Source organism: Chinchilla lanigera, unplaced genomic scaffold (assembly GCF_000276665.1).
Source record: "Chinchilla lanigera isolate Chin_1 unplaced genomic scaffold, ChiLan1.0 scaffold00009, whole genome shotgun sequence".
Taxonomy (NCBI): domain Eukaryota; kingdom Metazoa; phylum Chordata; class Mammalia; order Rodentia; family Chinchillidae; genus Chinchilla; species Chinchilla lanigera.
Genome location: NW_004955410.1, coordinates 24,231,656 through 24,257,450, shown reverse-complemented (window position 1 = coordinate 24,257,450; position 25,795 = coordinate 24,231,656). Strand labels below are relative to the sequence as shown.

The window sequence follows — 25,795 nt, the reverse complement described above, 5'->3', positions numbered from 1 at the left end:
GTCACATAGTGACATTTGCTTTTCTGTTCTTTTTAGCCACTGAAACCAGTCTTCTCCCTGGCCACCGTCAAGACTCATCCATGAGTCTACGGCAGTGGTGAGGAAACTTTTAGAGCTTTCAATGATAACAAAGAGTCCTCTGTGGCACAAGTGCCAGGGGTTTGCCACCATTGTTCTAGGGAGAATTATGTTATTTCAAGCCCTAACTTCAATTTTGAAGGCAGCAGTTAGCACTGAAATATACAAAGGACCTCGAGCTCTGGAAGGGAGGCTTTACCAGTGAAAAACGTCAATATAGCTACCTGCGATGATGTAAGATGCCATCTAGAGGGACTCGTATGGCTCTAAAGGGGTCTGTGGCAGTACTTTCAGGAGTGCACATCACTAAGAATTAGATACGCCTCCAACAGCACAGATGTGCATCTTTGTGGGCCTGCTTACAGCAGACAGACCGTGGAGGACACACGCTCCAAGATGAAGGCGTGTTGCTCCATGAACAGCCTGATCCTATACTCTCAGGCTCTCCACAGCTCTCTACACAGGAAACCACACTTCCTTTTCATAATAAATTGATTTTTCAGAAAACAGTCAAGTGGCTATTAAATATCTAAACCACTCCTCTGACACTGAAAGCATTCCATATCCAGATACCTAATGAAAAGAAACCACCTGCATTTCATCCGCTATGGCTTCCTATATCCTCGAAGGTCCACTGAATCACTCCTGTTTCTTCCTCTCCCTGAGACTCTGACTCATCAATGCATCACTGGGGTGACTGAGAGACCACAGCCTCCCTCTTCTTCTCCCTATGGCTGAGAAGCTGCTACCCTTGGGACGACCCAGGATGCTATTTCCCTTGCTAAAGCTCTGCCATTTGGGGAGACAACTCCTTAAGGGTGGCAGAGGCACAATTTATCTTTGCTAAGGCTTCTCTGCCAGTACTGACAGCTCTGCTTTGGGGACAACGCTATCATTTCCTTAGGCAGAGTCACCAGGCTCTGTCTGAGACATGATGCAAAGGGACATGAATGATCAGGACACAGATCTTCTTCCTTACCTTCTTAGCTCACTATATTAGTGAAATAGGACTTCTGGGAAAATCTTCATGAGTGCACATCACTAAGAATTAGATACATCTCCAGTGGCACAGAGAAAAGGCTATTGATTTAAGTGAGGGATAAGGTGAGACGGGGCAGGGAAGAAAAGGAAAAGAGTAGAGCAATGAGAAGAAAAGTATGCTAAGATGTGTATAACAAGGAAAAGTAAAGAAAGGTAGTCACTGGAGTGGAAGGAGCAGATGCACAAATAAGGGTATGCTTGTGCAAGGCTTCCCAGCAGCTATTCTTTATACTGATTCATCCAATTGTCCTGAAACCCTTCTCATTCTGGTTTCTCTTTCCTAATCATGACCTACCTGTTCACTGCTCAGTACAGACCACGGTCCTTCAGCAAGGAGCATTCCTGAGGTGTGAAACTCAGTAGGGAAGAGCTTTGGCCTACAGAGTGCCGGAAGAACATGGCCAGGGAACATGGCCAGAACATTTATAAGAGAAAAGGAAAATATACCTTATTTCTAGCTTAGGCACAGATGGCTGCTCAACCCTCTTAAAGAAAAATTGGCCCTAGACAAATTGTCCCTTAAAAAGCATATGGGAGTAGGACTTGATGACAAAACTTGGAAGAGCCCACCAGGCTTTGTGGCCTTGAGATGACCACCTGTGAGAACTTAGTCCTGCTCTGGGTCCAGCTAGCACGTTACTCTCCGAAGTCTGCACAGCCTCTCAAGTCATAGAGAGACACCATGGTACCATGGGCAACACATGAGCATCACTGGCTCTCTGGCCTTGAACTCTCTGAGCCTCATGTGTGAAACTGCAAGAATAAGACCTCCTTTATACACTCGTTTGGGTTTCATGGGATTAGCATCCTATAGGAATCCTTTCCTGATTTACACCTTCGAGTTACAGACAGAGTCCTCCCTCGGGGGCAGCAGGGGTCTCACCACTGAGGAGGATGCCATTACTGGATGCCTTTATCTAAGAGAGCTGGTGGCTGAAAAGAGCTCATCAGACACAAGGCTGGAGAAAACTGCTGTACTTGGGGACCTCACCAAAGTTATCAGCCAGGTAATAAAACCCTGACTAGGAGTGGAGTGTGTGAGAGCAAAGGGGCTCTTACTTCATCCCAGGATGGCCAAGTTCCTGACCCTAAGTCCATGGCCCCAAAGAAGCTGAGACAGGAGACCAGAATGGGCTGTGTCTGCCCCTTTATCATCCTCACATTGCTCTGCGTGGGTTTAGGAAAGAAGAGAAGGTGTCTCCCCAAACCAGCTGTGAAGAGTAACTGGTCAGTCCTTTCCAGGTTTAGAAAGCACTAGAGGTGTGCTGCTTGTGTCCTGAAACCATAACTGCTAAAACTGGTCTCTTATACAATGCGTATGCAGTGCTTCAAAAGGAAACACAATTTTCTATGAAAGAGCGGGGACTGCACTCAGTAGGAGCACACCTGGTCATACCTGAGAGGCAGTGGTTTTGAGCTTCTGGATTCCATTCATTAAGTGCTCTTTTTTCTGAACTACCTCTTCTTGTTTCTTCTTCAACAAGTTCTTAAACAGAGATATCTGCTCCAGGAAACTCTTGGGAGTGGTATAGTTGTGTCTTCTCTCGTTCTGGTAATACCTAGCGCTCATTTCATTTACACTGGCATGAACGTGTGCCATGAAGAGGCCAATTGAATCTCTGTGCACTGCCTGAAAATACACATATTGCGATTTCAGTAAGATCTTCTCAAGGTCAAAGTATCTGAACAGTAGAAGAAAAAAATCATAAGATCATACACCATTTTCCCCACTAAAAGCCAGAACAAATTACAGTACAAGTTAGAAAACTCACTTACTCTTTAAGAGAGATCCACGGGATCAGCCAGACTACAATAGAGCATTCAGCCTTCCTAACTGTCTTCTTGCCAAGTAGGACAAAGGATTTTTATGTGCTTCACATACCAAACCCAAAGCCAACATATAATACAAGCACAGCTCTTTGCAACTTGATTTTTCTTTATCAAGTGTGTGAAAGAGAAAGAGGAGAAAGTAGACCCAATATTCTAAAGAGCAGCTTTTTGGTGCTGCTTTCCAACTAAATTTTAGACAAAGAGAATAACCCTCCAAAGTCATGGAAGAAAGACGCAGCTGAGAAGTAACAGTCTTAAGAAAACTCACATTAAAATAAACTGGCTGGGTAAATTACAAAAGTCACTACTACGAGAAAAGAATATGATGATAATTTTGATTTTCTCTTGGAAACGTATAGATATACACAGAACTGAATAACCCTCCTTTGAAGATTTCCTGGAGAGCCCCTGCTACCTACTACCCACTGTGTCCTCTGTGACTTCTGTAGTAGTTAACTTTTTAATTTGTGGAGTCACATCTCCCTCATTTTAATGATTATTTATTGCATTCTGTACAAGATGAACCAGGTTCAATTAATCAAGGGGAGCCTAAAAATCAATTAATATGAATTAAATGAGCTACACCAACTCTTAGGAAAGTCACACATAATTTACCAAAGTGTTGTCAATAACACTCAGATATCGTTGGGAAAATTGCACACAAGTGGCCGGTGATGCAGTTAAATGCTTCAAACTTGCACCATCAATACTGCAACCAGAGGTGTGAGGACAGACAGGCCAATCCTCGCTAGTGAAAACACCACTAACTGCTCCTGGGCAACACCTTTAAACACACCGCTTTCCAACCCTGGGACAATCCCTGAGTGGATGTAAACCTGGCATGTATCAGATTACTCTGCATATTAAATATCCACCTCACTAGTAACTAAAATGCATTTTTTAAGTCAAAGTTACATAGAAAAGCCACAAATCGTCTTTGTTTCTAGTGATCCGAAATACATGTGTATTATCAAACACTGGACTCACAAAAATAAAATTTACAAGGAAGTTTATATAAACTGCTCTTGAGTCATATTCCCTCAGGGACGTTATTTTTAAGAGAGCCTGGCTTCACCAGAAACATGGGCAGACACGCACTCCTGTCCTGTCTTGTTCTAAGGAAAACAAAGTGCACACATACCTCGCTACAATACAGATAAATACTTCCTCAGTCGAGTATAACCTCCTTACAGGGAAAAAAAAGCCCTGGCCTCTGCCCAACCATGATCCTTATGAGGAGGCTTCTCGCGGCCCGGCAAGCTCTCTTTAACAACAGTTTCATTTGTAAATCTCCGAAGGAAAGAGTGGCTTCCGGTGGAGCTGGAAGTGGCCCGAGACAACTTGTCTCAATGGGGCAAAATAACTATTGTTATCGGGCTTAACAAAATGGCACAGCATGGGAAACGCGCGGAGTCTGGGAGCAGCTGGTTGTAATTCACACTGTTTTTCAGAAAACTCTAATCGTTCCAGAACAGACCTCTTTGATGACTGGTCTTCCCTGCATTCTCAATTTGTCACTTTCTCTTATGATAAGGTCAGTAGTGACAGCACTTCCTGACATTAACAGCTGTGGCTTTTAAAAGGGTCATTGTAGAACTACTAATTGCAGTAATTTCATTAGCATAAATTATTTATTCTGCCATTCATTTATCTCCAGTTTTCTTCTGAGGGGGGAGCGGAGAGGGGTGGCTGCCCGTGCTGCAGCAGCGATGGCAATGCAGGGCTACGTTCTGTGCTCTGAGAGACACCAGAGAAGAACATCGCTCCTGCTAGATTTGCCCCTTCATCAAAACCAGTCGGTGCCACTCACAGTCATTTTGCAGCCAATTGTGGTGAAGGCAAAACTAAAAATCAGAGTGCCAGCATCACATGGTTATCAACCCAACGCTTCCCACCAGGATGCTTTGGAAAAGAACGTCGTCTGCATAATGAAGCTGCTTTTTTCCCCACATTAAGAAAAACGTGTTTAATTTTTACTGGCTTGGTTGGCTCGCCTTAAATACAAAAACATAAACAACTCTCTGCTATGTGGTGAGACAGCTCCCAGGCAGTAGCAGTCACTGCCATACCACGTTCTCTGAGTGTAGACCAATCCCAATGCCAGCACTAATCCAAGTCTCTTCAATATTGGAAGAGTATTACATTGAAAGCAGAGAAGGAGAAAAGGCCAAGAGAAAAGGGGATGAAGAAAGAACCTTTTTAAAGGTTAAGCTTGGGACAATTTTGTCACCTATAATGTCACAGGCCTACGATACGTCTTGAAATTTTTTTCTGAGAATAAAAATGTCAAACTGTTGAGTTATAAAAGTCTATTTCTATTTTCACTCATTTAAGATTGGTTAAAAAAGAATACATGAATCAGACACTGTGATAGTAGGATGGTTATTACAGAAAGAAAAGTTAATAATGCAGAAAAGGAGCAGCATTTCATTGTAGTGCCTCCTCTCAGCTCCTCACAGCACTTACTCAGAAAAAGATTCTGGACTTGGCCGAAGATGCAGAATTTGATCCTAGGATCTAATTTAGGTTCTCAAGTCACTCAGAAAAACTGGATGAGTCACTACATCACCTGTGCTTCCTTCTGCCCACAAAATTACTTTTTGTTTCTTTATTTCTTTTTCTTCTTTCAAAATAGTCAAGCGTTAATGCCAGAGTCAAGAGAAGGAAGGAAGGAAGGAAGGAAGACTGGGTGCTGGCATCAGCAGCAGCAGGTGGATGCCTTACCACTGGGCCAGCTGCGCTGAAGCCCCGACTCCTCACCTGTCAGCAGGAGCTGGTGTCCCTCCTCAGGAGGGCGACCACAGCAGACTCGGGGCAGGCACTCCTTCTGCTGAGTCGGCAGCACCAACAGCAGTCTCAGTGAGACCGCCACTGCACAGAGCAGCAACGAGTGTTTAGAACCGCGGAAACACAGTTTTCTAAATTGCATTTTGGTTTTTGCTTCCAGGTGTTACTTTGGTTGGTGAATGCAATTTGTTATTAGTTTACTGATGCCTTCAAGTTCAGCATAAGGCAACGATCTTCCAGAGGAGCCTTTCCAGTCATGAAGGGCGCCAATGACCCTCTGGTAGAACATTAAAAGAAAGCAGCAACTGGGGACTGAGGGGGCAGGGATGCCAAAAGAAACCCAGCCATGCCTTTTAGAGCAAGAGCACAGGACAGGACATGGTTTAGCTGGCTCTGATGAGGCCTGAACTGCAAGAAAACTCACACAACTGCAAACATTAACAGCAGTGATGGCTCCATTTAGCTTAACGGCATATCCAGATTCCTGGGCAACCACAAAAACCAGACCCTGTTTTTATGGTGGGGGTGATTTCTAATGCTTACAAAGCAAAAACCCTGGGAGACAACATTTTATTCCTTCTTTGTAACTTCATTCTAAATATTAACATGGACAAAGCAAGAATGTATGATGGACAGACATCTGTGAGCCTGGATAAAAAGAAAGAGGGCGGAAGGAGCAGCAGGTTAATGATTGCCTGGGTTATTCTTCACCCTTTGAAGACAGGCTTAACCCACTGTGAGAATGAAGTAGCTTCAAGATGAATTTGATTGGATTTGTTTTGCCTTAATATTTCAAAATGGATTCAGCATTTCTTAGAAAGAGGGTATTTTCCCAAAATCCATAGGCTTTCTAGGTCATAAACTTATTTTTAAACTTTTTGATTGACATCAAATAATCCAAATTCATATTTCAAAGAAAAAAGTCATGTTAAAAATAATGTAACATGGTTTTCACCTACAAAATGGCAACACTACACTTGTCTGGTACAGTACTTTTAAAAAGAACCTATGAGCCACCAGAAAAATAAGTCTTTCCAGCAGTAAAGTAACTTTCTTTTTTGGTAGACAGTTCTCACACCTGGGTTTAGAAAACAGAAAAACAGGCCACTCAGGCTAAACTCTGTAACAAGTTCTGAAGGGATACAGCTCGAGAAAGATGGGCGCCTGAACCCAGATCAGATCTCGATACCTTCAGACACATTTCACCTACAGTTCGACAGCTCTTATTTTCAATTCCTACTTAATAATTTCTCCTTTCCTCTGGCCCTATTCTCAAGTATGCTTTTTGCTCAACTTCTCTTGAAAAGCAAATGTCTCTTGCTGTTTTGATTTGGCATGGTCTCCACTCTCTAATCCGCAGGGTCTTCACTCAGATACCTCCCCGAAGTACGTTCCAGCTCTGTCCTCGGGCATCAGGGGAGGGTCTTTCCTTCCCTCCCTCCTCACGTCACTTTCCCCCGCCCCATGTCCAAATCTCCTGTGAGAATATTGTGTGTGGACACAGTCCTCAGGTAAATATCCAGGGATACTAAGTGGCAAATTGTTCATGTCATTTTTTTGGTCAAATGTCATTTAGTTCAGTATTAGGTAACAGAAAAGTAGCACAAACATTTATTTAGACGCAGTCAGCTTACACCCCTGGGTGCTTAGTGTGTACTGGTTGAAAATTATGTGTCAACATACACAAAGTCGCCTGCTTTAATGAATCTTTCCTGTGTGGCCAAAGGGGGTCACCTTGTGTAAGTAACATTCACTTAATAAATGGGGTCAATAATTAGGAAGTGCCTAAATTACGCTGATACATTTCAGTCTTAATGATGGAAATTAAAACTAAGAAAGCGATCAAATTAGTGCTCATTCAAAAAAATTTAAAAGCTGCTTTTGACCTCTACAGAAAAGATACTATGGGTTTTTCGAAGTACATGGACACACTACAGGCTGAATTATAATTACCGCTCCTGAGCAACAAATTAGGAAGGTGGGCAAGTTAAATAAGCACCTTGTGCTGAAATGAAATCATCTGGCTAATTTGTTTCGAGGCATAATTCAGCTTGATAGAAAGGGTAAAGTGCTTTTAAAATTCCTATTTGGCAGCTGGAATCCTATAGGAGGCGTCATGACACCATCGGACAGAGCTTAGCACCTGCCAAGAGCCCTCTGGACTTCAAATGATGCAAATCCTGCCGCATCCAGCAGGTGTCAATGGTCACTGCCACTGCAAAGCTGCTTCAGCCCGGACTGTTTTCAAAGGACGGAAGAAAACCTGCCCAGAGCAGCAGCAAAGACAGGAACTTAAAAACCGGTGCTAAATATGAGCTTAAACCATCCTACTAGCTGTGCTTTCCTGTCACTTGACAAAGTAACATTCATAAACAAGGTGCAGTGGTCCTTTTAAGTTCCTTACTAAACCTGCCTGGTAATGAACGGGGTAAAACAGAACTTTGCTATAGAGAGATAAACACGGACTCCTCCTAATACAGCACATCATTTCAAACCCCTCTTGGAACTATTAGAAGGTAAAATCACGCCCTCCACATTTCAGCAGGGCAATGAACCTAGCAATTGTCTAAGAAACCTGTGTTAATACTTCTGACCAATATGTGTCAGGTATCATGGCTTTCCAGGTTTCAAAGTATCAAATATATCTGACAAGCTTTAAAAGAAATCTTTTTTTTTTCATTTATTAATGAAAATGTTTTAAGTTTGAGTGCAGAGAAGAGGAGGAGAGAGGAGATAGCTGGATAACCAGAACCTCTAGCATACCTGCATCTTCCCAGGCAGATGTTGCTAGACAGGTCTCCCCTGACAACCCAGCATTACGTAACTAGATTAACAGGCATTTTAGCAAAAGACCAAAGGAGAAGATGTTTCCTTCTACAAAATTCTGTCGGTTTAAGAGACTACCTGCCTGTTTACCTCTGTAGCTGCTTTTTTAAAAACATAAAGAAAAATAATGTAACCAACAATAAAGCCGGCTGCACACAAAATCTAGTTAAATATATGATCACATGGTCACAAACTGATGTAATAATGTTCACAAAATGTTAATTGATTGCTTTGGAAAGGCAGCAGTTATGCTTTTGGAGCGAGGGCGGTGACAATGGCTGCTCAGGACCAACCTGGGGACAGACCTCACCCTTGTACGGCCCTCATTCTGTTTCTGGCTCTGAGTGTCACTTTCACCATCAATCCTGTTCTAGGTAGCTTCCACCTGTCACTCAAGGGAACAAGAGGACAAAAGTTCTCTGGGAGCTGTCCACTGTCACGGTCTTTCTGATCTGTCTAATCAGAAAGATACTAGACACAAAATTTTAAAAAAATTTTTTTGAGACAGGGTCTCACTCTGTAGTTCAGGCTGGCCTTAAACTCACTGTGTATCCCAGGCTGGCCTTGAATTTGCAGCAACCCTCCTGCCTCAGCCTCCCAAGTGCTGAGATTATAGGCATGCACCACCACGCCCAGCTAAAATTTCCTATCTAGGAAATCTAATGAATATCTTTATACTTACATCCCCTTTCTCTTTCAGTTCAAATGCCTAAAGGTCTCTTTTTCCTTTCATATAGCCATTATTAAAATTAATTCAGTTTATTGGTATTTTTTAAAATTAATAAGTTTATTTTAGATATACACAGTGATCACGTTCATCACAGGGAATGTGGACCTGTAAACAATATATCTTGCTTTTTTCCTCCATCCCTCTCCCTTCCCTTCACCCCTTTATCCCTTTCTTATTGACAAAAGCTTCGTTCCAGTTTTTCTTTTCTTTTCCCTTCTCTCCTTTCCCCTCCCCCCTTTTCACTTATGTTCCCCCCATTCCCATTTGACATTTTTTTTTCAAATTGTCTAATATTATACATTTTGGACCTTATTTACATTTTTGTTTTCTCACACTAGAGAAACAATGCGACATTTATACAAGCATATGGCCTCAAGGTGAATCTATGCCCATCAATCAATGAATGGATAAAGAACATGTGGTTTTTTTTTAATGCAATGCAGCACTCCTCAGCCATAAGGCAGGATAAACTGGAGACATTTCTAGGCACATGCAACCATTTTTAAATGTAACAGGAGGTACAAATTTCATCATCAAGAAATGACCGAGATAACCTATAACCCCCAAATCCATAAAACAAATAAGCAGAAAAATGATTTGACTTAGTGATTGTGAAACTGACGGGGGCTATCAGTACTGCAGTGAGACTAATCAATTAAAGCAATTAATTGCCTTACTTTGTTAGGAATCAAGTGTGGTCTGTCTGGTATACTTTTGTTTGGGTTTTTTAGTTGGTGGACTTGTAAGATTTAGCTTAGTAATATCTATTTGATTGAAGGAAGGGATGACCTTGGCCTGCTTGTGAGTTAGTTCAGGAGTGAGAACGTGATCAAGTGCTGTGTGTGTGCACAGGGGTTTGCACAACCATCTCCACGTGGTGGGAAAAGGTCAGCCATTCTACTTCATAGAACATTAAGTAAGAGACGATTTATCATCTTCAGTAAAGACAGCTTCCTGATAGGAAGTCTTTCTTCCTTCTTGATAAGAAAGTGCTTATCTATTGTGAATTTTTAGGTAGTGTGTGTGTGTGCATATGTTCGTGTGAGAAAGAGACGCAGGCTGACACAGCATACCTCTATCCCTTCGGTTTCCTCAATGAACCTCCTGCTGACTGAGACCAGAGCCTCCTGTGGCCACGCATGAAACCAGTCAATAGCCGTGCAGTTAACTATGGCTGGGAACTTCCGAGCTCTGACTCTCAGCGTGTGACCGACCGGAGAGAAACACAGAATGATCTGTGGAGACATGGGGGCAGGGTACAAACAGGAGGGCGATGAGTGAACAAAGAATGACACTGCAGTCCTAGACAATGAGAGAAAGGGGCACAGCCACCCGTGACATTAACTACCCCAAAGCACCACCCAGGGGTTAGCGACATTAACCTCCTGGCTGGGCAAAGTACCAACCTGTCCGAGAGTGGCTGTTTTATTGGACATGCAGAAACACTGCAGTGTGCTTCCCTTAAAATTTGTTCCTCTTCTTGTAAACATATTTGATGATGATTATTAACAGTAGACATTTTACTCACTGCTATTACACAAGCAACATTGTAACGACAGAAGAGAACAATAAATCACCATCGTGCAATAATACCAGCACCTTCTTCTGTTCCTTCCATTCTGTAAGTCAGCAGGTTCCACACAACTACATAATAATACACTTTAAAAACTCAACTTTTAAAATTATAGCGAAAGTTTACTTCCATTTCCACTTAAAACAAACCTGGTTCAGTTCTCACTTCAGATTTTAAAGTAATAAAAAACTTTGGTTTGAACATTCTTTTGCTGGGAAACTGATGTAAATCTGAACTTTTCTGTAGTTATTTGATGATTTAGAAGTTAATTCAAACCAAACTAAATCATTCCTTGGTATTTAGGATCCATAGGGCACTGGTCTAGGGTCCTCCACAGATACCAAATCCCGGGCATGCTCAAGTCTCTCTCCTAAAACGGTACTATTGGCATTGACCCACAAACACCTTCCCACACTCTGAGCTCATCTCTAGATTACCTGTCATACCTAACACAATCAAATCGTATGTAAATAACTGTTACACTGTGTTGTTCAGGGAATAAAAAATAAAACTCTACACGTTTAGTACAGACACAATTTTAAAAGAAAATATTTCCATCCACAATTGGTTGACTCTGTGGATGAGGAAACCACAGAGAGGAAAGGACAGCTGCGTATCTCCTCATTCTTTAGACATACAAGGGGTCCTGTGAGCCGTGCCTGAGTTTTGGCTATAACAATATATCGCAGAAACTCAGTGGCAGGAGCCCCCAAGTCAGGCAGGGTAATGGCACCCCATTTCTGCTTCCTCCTGAGAGTGCTCTCCAAACCGCATGGGGTTCTCAGAGGAGACACTCTTGGAGGAGCTCTGTATATAGGGAGCCGCCCTCATCCTCTGCCTCTTTCCCAAGCCCTTAGGGATGTAAGGAGCCTGGGAGAGACACAGGTTGGGACAGGTCTGCGGGGAGAATCGGTTTCTCGTGCGGTGTGACCAAAAATCCAAACAAAAAACCGAAAGTGCTAAGTAACTTAATTAAAAATTATCACCGTAAAGGCCACATCTATTGTATTTTTTGATCACATCACATTATTTGTAGAAATGGCTCAGACTTAATGTAAAATAAAAGCCCTGTGCTTTGTCTAACATCTAAAGATCAGGCAGCTGAATCATTTTTCAAAGGAGATGATGCTGTTTTACCTACAGCATTTACAGTATCCATGTCAAAAATATGAACTATCTCATTCAATGTCTCTACTGTTGTTTTACATAGCATGTATATTCAACAGCCCAAGCTAGATAAATGCTAAGGTCAAAACATCACTGCAGTAAGAAATACACACCATGAAATCTATCATCTTAAATTCTTTTAGGGTATAGTGCAGCATTAACTATGAGCACAATGTTATACAGCAGATTTCTAGAACTTTCTCATCTTGCATGACTGAAACTCTGTACTGGTTAAAAGCCACCCTCCAACTCTCCTTCTCTAGGTTGCTGGCAAACACCATCTTCCTTTTTGTTTCTATGAATTTAACTGCAGTATGTACCACGTATCAGTGGGACTGTATAGTACTGGTTTTTCTGTTCTAAGCTTAGCACGATGTACTCAAGTGGCAAATGGCAAGCGTTCCTCCTTTTTAAACACTGAGTAGCATTCCATTGAGTATGTATACATTTTTAAAATCCATTCATCTGTCCACAAACATCTAGGTTGCTTCCATGTCTTGTCTGTTGTGAGTAATACTGCAATAAACGTGGGCATGCAGGTATCTCTCCAGGACCCTGATTTCATTTCCTTTGGATGTACACCCATTAATGGGACTGCTGAACCATATGGTATTTCTACTTTTAGTTTTATGAGAAATTATCATACTGGTTTCCATAGCAGGTGCACCATTTTACACTTACAAATTGTGTACGAGGGTTCCAATTTCTCCGTATACCTTTGCCAACACTTGTTATTTTTCATTTAAAATATAATGGTGAGCCTAACAGATGTGAGGTGAGGCCTCATTGTGATATATTCCACTGATGATAGTTATGTTGCGTATCTTTCCATGTATCTGCTAGCCACTTGTATGTCCTTTTTACACCAATGGTTATTTCAGTTCTTTCTCTATTTTTTTTTTAAATTGGGTTGGTTTTCTACTACTGCAACACAGTCAATTCTTATATAGTGGCATCTCAACTCACAAATTGAATTCTTTCTATGAGTCTGGTTGCAAACCGAACTGGACAAGAACTGAACCAAATTTCCCTACAAAGTCAGTACTGAACCTAACAAAGGATTTTGGTTTGGCTCATGATCACTTTGGTCATGACCCGAATTGTGGAAAGAATTAAGTTCATCAGATGAGGTTCCACTGTATGTCACAGATGTTAACTCCTTACTAAATACATGGCTTGAAAATATTTTTTCCCATTCCACAGTTTGACTTTTTACTCTGTCAAATACGTCCTTTTTGGGCAGAAGCCTTTTAGCTTTATATAGTCCCACTTGTCTATTTCTGGTTTTGTTTCCTATATGTTTGACATCATATCTAAGAAATCACTTTCAAGACCAAAGTTATGATGATTTCCCTCTGTGTTTTTGTCCAGGAGTTTTATAGCTGGTTAGAAACACAATTTCTTGGACCCACCCCAGATCTAAGCAGCCAGAAATTGTGGGGCTAGGACTCAGCAACTTTGGCTTTCAAGGAAGACCTTTCACATGATTCAGACATCACAGAGTCCATCTGATTGACCATTTTCCATAGGGATACTGAAAGGAAACATTTGCTTTCTCATTCACCATTTTTATAGTTGGTGAAATACTCATAGGATTTAGGTCTTTACATACAGAATAAAATGGGAAACGTAGAGAACTGTAAGTAAATGATCATAAATAATTTAAATTAGACTAAACTAGTACCTGGGTACTACATGATAGAAATACACTTATTTATCAGTGGTCTCCAAGAAGGAAAGGGACAGTATCACACTAGCCTGCAGTTGCAGGTATTGACCCAATTCATAATTCAAAAATTTTTAGTTTTGCTAGAAAGAGAGCACGGCATTTCTCCAGTCATCCAGCTGTCCTCATAAGCAGTCTTATGTGAGCATTTTCTGGAAGTCAATGCTAATATCTGGAACCACTGGTTATTCTGTTTTTTTTTTTTTTGTTTTGTTTTGTTTTGTTTTTTTTGAGATAGGGACTCATTATGTAGTTCAGGCTGGCTTCAAACTCACTACAATCCTCCCGCCTCAGCCTCTTGAGGACTGGGATTACAGGCACATGCCACCATAACAGCAGGGCTAGCTTTCTTTCCTAGAATAGTTTGCTTAGCTTTATAGAAAATCTAAAGTAAACATCAGTTATTGCCACAAAGAACATTGTATACAGGAAAATCCTTCTGGATGAGTTTTCTATTATTCTAGTTCTAGTTTCTTTAATTTCAGGAGAGATTAACATACCAAAGGATTCATAAGAAAACAAAGCAAATGACTGAAAAGGGGTGTTGTGTTGTCTATAATTAACTTTTAAAATTCTCCAAGACACCATGGTATGCATGTGCACATTCACTTGGTTAATGCTACCCGGTTAATACTAAGCAAATGAGTATTCACCTGGGTAGGTACACATGGGCTGCGGCTGGGGTGGGGCGGGCCAGCCTGTCACAGTCCGTCTCTCATGCAGGTCCGTGCTGCAGAGCCAGCTGCCCAGAGCTCTTTGCTCACTTCTCTCATCATAGATGGCTGGACAGGCACCATCACAGATGTCATATGGGATTTTTAATGACAAAATAGTGTTCAGGATATCTGAGGTAGCCAGGAGAGGGGACACATGTCTACAATCCTAGTACTGTGGAAGCTGAGGCAGGAGGACTCAGGGTTGAGCTCAGTCGGGGCAACATAGTGAGCCCTGTCTCAAAATGGAAAAATAAAAAACGGCTGGGGATATAGGCTCAGTGTGAACGCCCCTGGGTTCAATCTGCAGTACCAAACTTAAAAAAAAAATTAAAAAATAAAATCAAAGGCAAAGGGAACTATGGTACAGGCCCCTCCACTGATATGGGAACAAACTAGAAGAATTCAGGAATAGAGGTATCTTGGTAATCATATTCTTGGTCGTGTCACTTGAGACTTTGGAGTTTGACCAGTTGTAGTCAACAGTTTATAGGAAAGAATCTGTCTTTTGAGAGAATTCCAACTCCTATCATGGGGACATTATTATGTCTGTTTAAATGCAAGGAAGGGCTGGTCAGATCCCCACAAGGACAGAATAGGTCACAAGGCTTGTGTGTATCCCTCCTTGTGAACAGGTAAACTCTGCACAGCAGGATTCAGTCTTCTGAATCAGGCTTGTGTGTATCCCTCCTTGTGAACAGGTAAACTCTGCACAGCAGGATTCAGTCTGAGACTTCTTTTCCTTGAAGTATAACTGGAGTTGGGAGGCTTGGGGAAAAGAAGAGTTCCTTTCTTCACCTACCTCTAAGTACCCACATTCACCCGAGTATCTGTGCAGCCTCAGAAAAGTGCCTGGTGACTGCAAATGAACACATTCCAATGGCAGAGGGCAGAAAGTTAGCTAAGAAAGTTAAAAATGCCTCCAGCAGCTGTGCCCTTTTCTAAGAGCAAATTCTCAAGTAAAAGGCAAACCCTGAATCACCATCTATGTATTTCCTGCGGCTCTAACATTTGGATGTCAGGCACCTGCTTTTGGAGTGCACACCATAGAATTTTCTATTCTATCTTTTTTTGCTCCCCCCCCCCACATTTCATTGCGCCTTGTAACATGTTTCAATTTCTTTCAGATACAATCCCAATGTAACTACATATTTATGTGTATATCACTAACAGGACTCAGTCCATTTCATCTTGTAATGGAAATTTGAATTGCTACCATCATTCTGTATTTTTTTTCCAGTTGCTTTAGCTAAGGCTAAGATAGAAGTAACCCTCCCATTTATTTACTTGGGAAGCTTCTATCCATAAGTTATGTTTGCATTTATTCTCAAAAGCCTCAGTATTTTTCAAGAATGATAAGATCTGAATCTTACTGAAAGAATCCTTGCAAAGGGGTTTAGCTCAGAAAACAGTCCCAGTTTGACTGTTCCAGTCTCGCTTTATCATCTTCCTCAGATCTTCTTAAATTATCCCCCCACCTAACGATCTTTTAATTTCAATTCTTTTTCAAAAATCCAACAGCATCTTCAACATGCACACACAAAACGCATTTTTATAACCATTTCCTTCTTAGCCAGCACATAATAAAATCATTCCCATGACTTCTGCCTTGTAAATACTAGACAGCCCACATTTTTACTAATGGTAATATTTTACATCAGGAATTTTTAATTCATTTTTAAAATTGTGTAAACAAGGACACTCTTCTACTTACAAAGAAAACTGGACGTGGACAGAGCAGAGAGGACACTCCCTCCTGAGGACCAAAGACAGTCCCAGGAGCTTGCAAGGGCCACACCCTGCTCTCCAGGCCAATCTGCAGCCCTGTAAGTATGGAGCATGGGTTTTTAGCTTTAGTTTTTTAAAAGGAATTTTGGTGCTGATTTTTCTCCTAAAGAGGTCTGTATTTGAACCACGTCACACCAGGCTCCTGGCCCTCGATCCGTGTGCCTCTGTGAGTAGAGCAACCAGCACGGCTGCTCACCCTGTGGGGTGTTCCTTGCATGTGTGCTACTACCAGCGCAGGCTGCAGATGCTCTGCAAACCACAGATCTGAATGTTAGTGAACTAGCAACGTGGTCGTGCCCTTCAAAGTGCAGTGTGTTTCACTGCAGAGTGAGGTCCTTTGTTCTGGGATGGAACTCTTCACCGCTAGTGTCAGATTATTCTTTTCGAATCTAAAATAATGGAGGCTGGTACTCTCTGGGACTCTTCCTAATCATTCCTCAGTGAAATCTACTGTCAGGTCTTCTGTGACCTTATTTAACCACATCTCTCTCACACAGTCATAGGCTTACATTTGTTAGTGTAATTATTGAACGCATGCTTGTCCTCTGACCGTGAAGAGCTCTGGACGGGCGGAGGCTGAGCTACCTCCTGCTCCTTGTCATTTCCCCGGTGCCCAGCACACCACAGGCACTCAATGAATCTTTGCTTAATGATGAGTGGCTAAATGAAGCAGTAAATAGATGGCAATTTGAAAAAAAATATTGTTATTTGTGTTCTAAGGGCCTAAGCTTTTTTTTTTTTTTTTTTGAGGTAGTGCTGTTTTATGGAATTACAGAGGTGGTGAACCTCAGGTATAGAAAACAAGGGCATATTTTTAGGTTCCCTCTGTATTAGTCACCTTTCTGTTGCTGAAACAAAATGCCTGACATGAACAACTTAGAGGAGGAAGGGTTCATTTTGACTCAGTTTCAGAGGTTTCAGTCTGCAGCCAGCGAGCTTCCAGGCAGAAGCAGGGTGGTGGAAAGGCACGACAGAGGAACACTGCTGAACTCATGGCCTCCAGGACACAGCGGGAGGGGAAGAATCCATGAAGAAGGGTCCAGGAGCCAGATTACGGTCCCCAAAGTCACATCACATGGCCCACACGGACATACCCGGAATGTGTCTTCATGAATCTCCTACGTGGCTCAAAAGTCAATCAACTTGGCGATCAAGATTAGCGATCACAAGCTCTAAAGCTGTCTTCATTCTACTCAAGTCAAACAATACCAGACACTGGGAGGGCAGCCGGTACAGCTATATATTTAGAGAGGTGTGGTCCTGACAAGACAAATACATTGGCTGCGTAGAGAGGGACAGAGCCCCAGGTGAGCTGGCCATTCGGGGTTTCCTGTTCTCCATCAGGACAAAAGTCAGAGTGAGGGTAGGCAGGGTGCAGACTGCCTCTCTCCCTGATGGAGCCATCCTAGAGGACCATCTTCATGAGGGAGGGAAGCCAAGTGCACCATTCCTCAACCAGATATGGACCTGAGGAGACTGACTTTACAATCTGCAAAGTCTAGTTTTCTACTGGACAGGTTTGTATTTGAGCTTTTATGCAAAATGGCAAATGCATCGTGAAAATTACCTGTGTTAGCACTAAGTTTTTTGGCTTATACTGTGTGTGACCATATTAATGTGCTGCTTGGATAGAGCATTATTCAGCATTTTTGTTGAGACTACCAGGTTCCCATGACAGGATACATGAGTCAAGAACAAACAGTCCCCAAGTGGGGCAAATATAACATAAAGCCAAGAAAAATAAAAAAGCATCCTGCTGATTGAAAAAAAGAAAAGTCCTCTGAAGTGCACTTAATGTAAAAAAAACCTGGAGAAAAGGTTAAAAATTTCCTAGTACTACTAAGAGGCTGGAAGGAGAGGATAGAAATAATATAAAAGAACAATCCAAGAAAAAGAAAGAAAAATTTAAAAAGGTGTCTCAAATAAGAACAGACACAATAAACTGCTGTAATTCTTCCAAAAAATATTTAAAGCATCCAAAGCCAGCCTTTTCATTCAATACTTACTGGTGGAAAGCTAATGGCATTCTCATTAAAAGAAACAATAAGAAAACAGTGGTTGCTATAGCACCTGAAAGTTATAATTGTTCAGGAAATTTAGACATAGAAAAAAAGAAAGGCGTGTAAGTTCAAAGCAATCCCTAAAAACCAGAACGAAAAAACCTATGGAATTAAATAAATGTTCAAGGCAGTGGCTAGTTAAATAAATACAGAATACCCATTCATCACCCCTTCCCTCCAACCAGTGACTTTCTTTTGTCTATGATAGCCAGTCGGAAATTCGGTAGAGATGACAGATACTGTAAAATACTGGGAAAAGAACGAAAAGTGTGTAAAAGGATTGTGAAGAAAATCAGTTGCTTTATCAAAAGTCAATCAGAAGCACTGTGACTGAAGGGAGAGATGGGCCTCATTTCTTGAAGAGATCAGTAATCCGAAATATGCTAATTCTGCCCAGGCTCTTTACAAATTTTAGTCTTTCTAATAATTCCCAACAGGGGTAACAACTTAGCAAAGTGATTTTAAAGTTGGTATTAAATAAAAATGAATTTAAAACATCAAAAGGATATTTGGAAAAACAGAATATTCAAAGTGAATTCAAACTCTCAGGGAATAAACCTTAAATTATGTTAAATAAAAGGCTATATAAATGGTCAAAAATATTCAGTATTGCAAATGTAACCAATATCCCCAAATTAGTCTATACATTCTCATTGGATTTTTTAAGATGTCAAATTGATTTTATATTCTATCTGGGAAATTAAAGGTATAAATAGCAAAGTAAATGTAGAAAAGGGAGGGGATTGGATTCTACTAGATTCCAGAATATAATATAAAGGTGTAATAGAGCAGTATGGTGTTTTTGCAGGTACAGATAAATAGATTAATGGGACATAATGTAAGCCATAAATAGAATTCCATATACTTTGGCATTTTATGAGACAGATGGCATTTCAAAAACAGTTAAATGAGAGATTTAGATAATAAATAGTGTTGAGATGATCTGGAGGTTTGAAAAAAATAAGAAATCTACCTTATATGCAAAAATTCAGGGCTAAATGCTAAAAATATTATAGAAAGAAGAAAGTAGAGGGTAATACTTTTTATAACCACATAGAACAGAAATGCTCTCTGAAACTGTCTTAACACACAAAAGCCATAAAGAAAAAATCTGATTATTAAATACATATAAATGTAAAGTAGGGGTCATAATAAACAAAGTTAGCAGAATTATGATAATCTTTGAGAAAAGCAGGCAACATGTAGAATAGAAAATGAAATGATGGACATACGAATACTTACATAATGATCTCCTATAAATGAATAAAAATCAATATAAACAGGAAATTTGACAAAAGGTGTAAATGGATAGTTTGCTCCATATACGTGAATAGATTAAAGTACATTTAAAGCTGGGTGTGATGGAATACACCTGTCATCCCAGCTACTTGGGAGGCGAAGACACGGGGATAAGCACAGGACCAGCCTGGGCAATTTAGCAAGGCCATATCCCAAAATAAAAAAATAAAAGGGGCCTGGCATACACCTCAGTGATAAAGTACCTCTGGGTGGAATCTCAAGTCCTGCCCTCCCCTGCAAAAATATATATAAAGTACATTTGAATTAAAGCACTCCAAACACAAAATTTTTGAACCATTCAATGTTTTTTTCTGCATGAGCCTTCTGATCTAAAAAGCAAAGAGAAAGGTAATTAAATTAAAGGAAACTGTATGCAATATGACCAAAAGCCTGTCTGAATATATACTCAATGTCCACACATAGTATATTAGGAGGAAATATACCAATATGTTATCTCTAGACAATGTAATTAAGGATAGTTTTTATTTTCTTCATTTGGTTCTGTATCTGAAAATTTTCTACAATGAACACATATTTCTTATATTATCAGAAATGAATCTCTATGTATAGATACAGTGGTACCTCAGTTTATGAACTTAATTCTTTCCACAGTTCTGGTCACAAGGCAAATTGGACAAGAACCAAATCATTCAATGGTTAAGTTCAGTGTTGACTTTATGAGGAAATTTGATTTGGTTCTTGTCCAATTTGGTTTGCAACTAGGATCGTGAAAAGAATTAAGTTCGTGACCAATGTACCACTGTAGGTAGGTATCTAAACAGATATATAATGAAACAGACAGGTATCTACAACATAGGGAAATAAGCAAGACTGCTACATAAATTGAATGCCCTTGGCCCTACGGTATCAGTGGCCAGGCAGGCAAACAGGAAAGAAAAGTTATTAGGTGAACTAAGGTCCACAGAGGAGAAGATGAAAGTGCTGTACTTCTCATACAAAATGAGAATTATGTAGGAAAGGGTGCATTTATAGAACGTGAAGGAGAGAAAGCAGTTGGCATTCACTCATTGGCTTATTTGGGGCAATCCAAGGACACACATCTGATCATTGTTAATGGGCACAGCCCTGTGGGATTCTGAGGTCACACTCTGCATGCCAACAGGTTCTCAGTGCCCTGCATTCCAAACGAAAACCGACTCTGCGTGGTGAGCATGGGTAATGGGGTGGCAATAGCACATCATTCACCGTGACCTGCCAGGTGTGCTCTAAACCCTTGTGACACAGTGAGCATTCCGTGTCGCCCCGCTTGGAACACCAGCAATGAAGAACTCATCAAAATTCTGAGTCTTTCACACATGTTGGTGAGGAGTATGATATCTGGAACTAACAGGGTGATTTGGAATTCTTTTTACAATTTCAAGGGTTAAGCGTCATAGGCATGGATTGGAAAGAAAGCAGCTGCCATCTTCTGGCTGCAAGATGCCCTTTCCCGTTTTCTGTATTAGTTCTCTCTAGGGGTAGAGGTCATGGTTCTGACCATTAACCTTCCTCAGGATGCATCAAAGGAACAAAATCAAAAGGTATCACCCGTAGTTTTTCTTTTTAAGAGGAAGATTTGCTCTTCCTCCTTAGCACTGAAATCAAGACAAAAACCAAAACAACAAACGCCAAGTCTCTACTCATTTTAGTAGGGAAGAGACAGATTCTCAGTAGTTCTTTGAGAGTGGGGAGAAATGATTCATATTTCGGCTAAAAGATAAAATCCAGTTTGTACTGAGTTAAACGCTAAAAACTGAGTGTTATAGTTTGTGTCTGGATGTCCCCCCATATCCTCATACAGGCATGGCGTGGGATTCTAGATTTTGATTGATCCACAGTCCAATGCTGGGATTATGGGTGTGAGTGCTACACCAGCCCTGGGGTGGGTAGTTTGCATACAACATGAGGGAGGGAAAGAAGCTTGCTCTTCCTTCTGTCTCTCCTCTATTTTGCTCTTGTTGCTTTGCTGTCTTCTGCCACCATGAACTGTTGCCCTCTGCCATGTGCCACCCTGCCTTGGAGCCAGGAGAGCATGGACTGAAACCTCCACAAACTGTGAGCTAAATAAACCTTTCCTTCCTTAATTCTGGGTGTCAGGTATTTTGCCTCAGCAACAAGAGAAAAGTAATCCAGAAAATGAGACTAATAAAAAGGATTAGAACCTATTAGCATTAGACATAGAGATGAATATCAAACAGATCTCAAGTCTTGGCCAGTCCTGCCCATACCTAGAATCAAAGGAAATTCATAAAGGAAAACCACTAGAGGTAAAAATATCAAAATGTAAAACTGCTATATATCAATTTGTATTATATGAATATTTATAATTTTGAGGACAAAATCATATAATTGTCTCAATAGATGCCAAAAAAGAATTTAGTAGAAATTTACTTGACAAAATATACATTCAGAATCAAAAGCCATGTAAGACACAACAGTGAAATTAAAGACATTAGCTAGAATCAAGGCAAGATTTCTACTATCACGTCTACTACCAAAGGTTATTCTGCAGGATTTACCATGGAAGTAAGAAAGGAAAACAAATAGAATAGCAGGAAAGACCAAATACCTTTATCTGCAGGCTCTATGGTATCAACCAACTACTAGAAACTGTAAGAGAAGTAGTAAGGCAGCTAGTTATAAAATAGAAATAACTTTTCTATATTCAAATAACATACCATAACAGAACTTTATTAAAATAATAAAAGACTATATCATAATGATTACTCTCCCTAACAACAAGCATTCCGTATGACAATGAAAATGAAGTATATTTAGCATTTGAAAAAGTGATTCTAGCGCTCATCTAAACACCTGAGAAGAAGAGAAACTTGATGAGAAAGAGAAGTCTGATGTTAAAATATGTGAGAAAACTTTATTAACCCACACAGCACAATGTTGGGATCAGTGTAAAAGACTTTGTGAAAAAGAGAATAGAGCATCTGAAGTAGACCCAGTAAACATGGCTGCATGGCATCTAATACAAGCAGTGCATGAAACTAGTAAGGAAGAAATACATGTGGAGATGAAAAGATGTCTTCTGGGGAAAAACAATCTGAAGCCTCTCACTCACAATTTACAATGTATTATAAGGAATCTGCTGGCTTCCAGAAGTAGTACAGCCTGAAACACAGATCATGAAAGCATACAGGCTCTGCAATGACTGATGCTGCTACTTAAAAATAAAAGCATAGATGGCCCTTAACCTGCGATGGTTAACTTATACAGTTTCAACTCTAGGATGGTATGAAGCCATGATTTAGAGTTGTGATCTTTCCTCAGCTGGCGACAATACAGAGGATGCTCTGTCCTGATGCTGGGCAGAGACAGACAGCCTCAGTGCCAAAGCAGCCACACCACTCTGAATGGGAAAAACAGGCACTCTTCAGGGTGCTGTGATGTACAGAGGTTGAGTGGATGAAATGTGTTTTCAATTTATGATACTTTCTCAACCTGTGGTGGGCTTGTTAGGATGTAATTTCATGGGAAGTTGAGGAGTATGTGTATTCCAAAATCCATTCCCAGTTTTATGCATAAAGGCAGTGTACCAAGACCGGCTCCTCCACCTCCCTGGGAGCTGCTGATACAGTTGTGAGAGTAAGACATCAGCTCAGGGTTTTGAGGAACAGCTCTGGTTTCCTAATACAGGGTATTTCCTGTTCCTCTTTCCTCCTCCCTGCCTGAAATACAAGTCTACTGCAGCCTTCTGTGATTGCAAGGCAGAAGGCAACCAACTGAAAGAAAATTATGGATTCCTAAAGGTGCTCACCAGCCAGTCTGGAACCTCTGATTTGAGAGGCTTTAAGGAGTGATTGTTGGGGGTTTTTCTTGTTTGAAGCCCAATTGAGTTTCAACTGCTTCTAATGAAGAAGTAATGCTTGGAAAGCATGCTTTTTAAAATTTATGTGAAACCCCAAGTCCATTAGGGAAAGCACTGATTAATACTGAACTTGCAAAGAAAATCAAATGTTATAAACAAATAAACAAACAAGAACCATATGCACATTTAAAAGACAAATGAAACACAGGGAAAATATATATAGTTAATTGCTTAATATATACAAAACTCATAAATAGGATGCACAGTTCCAGAGAACTGGGCTCTCTGTGACTCAGCCTTAGGATTTATTCAGCATCCCATCATCTGTATGCTGCTAGGTGAAGCAGTCTTAAGGCCACCCAGATTCCAGGAGAGGAGATCTTCATGTCATTGGTCAGTAGGCAGAGCATCGAAACACTTACAGGAATGTTTTTAAACTAGCACAAACTATAACTGCTTAACCTACAAATTCCCTTTGCAGCAGTTTTCCCTGTAGAAGCAAGCAAGCTTGAGATGTTTGTTCTAGAACGAATTATAGCAATGGTTATCAAATTTCAGCAAGCCTCAGAATTAAACAGAAGACTTGTTAAAACTTAGATTTCTGGGTCCCATACCCAGAGTTCTTGATTCAGGAGGTCTGGGTAGGATGGAGAATATATATTTTTAAGAACTTTCTAGATGGTGTTGATTCTGTAGCTCTGACAAACAAAACCAAGAACTACTGATTTATATAACACTATACCTCAAATTATATTATTGCACTTGTTTTCCCATTCTATAAAGAAACTTTGATTGAAACACACTCTGACAGGACAAAGAGAAATCCCTAGCCTTGTTACAATGGACAAACATATCTGAGTCACATTTTTGATGGCAGGAAACCCTTCAGGTGACTGAACCTAAAGTCTCAACCTTCTAACCACAGATCATCATGACTCTGATTAAGGTGGAATTTGTAGATTTTGGTGAACTTGCAGTTATGCTGCTCTTTGGCCTCTTTGCTGCCACTTCTTACCTGCTTTCCTCAATGTTTCAGGCTCTGCAGCCACTGCAGGGCCTACCACTAATAGGGTTAGTGATACCAGAAATATTAAGGCAGCTGTCTTTCTAGAAGGAAAAGCATTTCTATACTGGAAAGCCTGGATTTTGTATAACAGCATTCTGAAGTGGCCTTCGTCCTAAGCTTGGAAGTCTTTGTTTTGTTTCTGATGCTCTTACGTTGTGTGAGGCACACTAAAGCACAGGCCAGCCTTAGAGGACACTGGTCAAACCTCAGGACATCTGAGCATCAGCCTTGAATTTCTTTTCCCGAGGGACTGACACACTTGTGACACACTTCCTTAACTCTCAACTCTCCCCATTGCTCAGTTAAAGACTTACAAACCCTTTCATTCATCCCAATGTACCCTTCCAGAATTGTCAACTGTGGTCTCCCCTTAAGAACTCTATGTTCTAGGCCTTAGTGCTACCTCAGCTTTCTCCAAATACGATTTTCACAGTCCATCCTTTGAGAAATGTCATTTCCCCTCAGGTATCTCCTCCCCGTGAGTTCTGATCCATGCTTGACACTTGGTACATCAACCCCCCAGGTTATCTATCCAGTTAGGGAGCAGGCTGCCTTCTCAGAGATCCCAGGGCGCCATGTACATTCATCATGTAGGACGATGATCTGTGATGCCCTCAGTGCCGTGTGACCGAGTCAGCTTCTCTAGGACAGGGACACACGGGGCTCACTGGGTGCTACACACACTGCCCAGCCCAAGGCTGCACAGCACCCAGTACCTCAGCAGTAAGGCAGACATGCTGCAGATGCACCTATAAGTGCAGATGTCCTTTCCAAATGACTCGTGGAAATTCAAAGCTGTAATGTTAACCTTGATATAGATCCACATCAGAATTCCAACAGCAGCTTCTAAATAACACACAGGTAAATCAAATGTTTCTTACTTTGAGCTGTAGTCGAACCCTGGCCAGAAAGAATTTCCAACAATTCTCCCTGGAGTTCACCATGCCCAGGCCACGAACTTCATTCCGAACTCCAGAAACTATCTTGTCCACATCTTCCTCACTGAAGAGATCTGGGATTTCTCCTGCCCTCAAAAGAATGAGCAGAATTACCCAAAGATAACTGCAATTGAAATTGCAGGTATGGCTTCCTGATACTTGAAATGTTTTGTAAGACAATGTTCAGCTTAAATGGTAAGAGTTTGGAATTAGGAATGCCATTTTCTTCTCATAGTTTTGCATTCAGAAGATTTACAACACTTGGAGGACGAGCAATGATGAACAAACCCACGAAGCCCGTCTGGGTAGGAATAACATTTACTCCTCTGAAGGCCTCTTGGAGGCACTTCTCA

The 25,795-nt window shown here is 40.9% G+C and overlaps 1 protein-coding gene across 2 annotated transcripts in view; it reads right to left on the bottom strand.

Moving 5' to 3' along the window:
• Positions 1 to 25,795, bottom strand: part of Dnah11 (dynein, axonemal, heavy chain 11) — a gene marked incomplete at its 5' end in the record, with an annotated part of 307,294 nt that overhangs the window by 95,176 nt on the left and 186,323 nt on the right. For both annotated transcript variants that reach the window (XM_005377377.2, XM_005377378.2), the window contains 3 exon segments: positions 2,516 to 2,749; positions 10,366 to 10,527; positions 25,386 to 25,528. In XM_005377377.2, the coding sequence (XP_005377434.2) occupies positions 2,516 to 2,749; positions 10,366 to 10,527; positions 25,386 to 25,528 (539 nt within the window).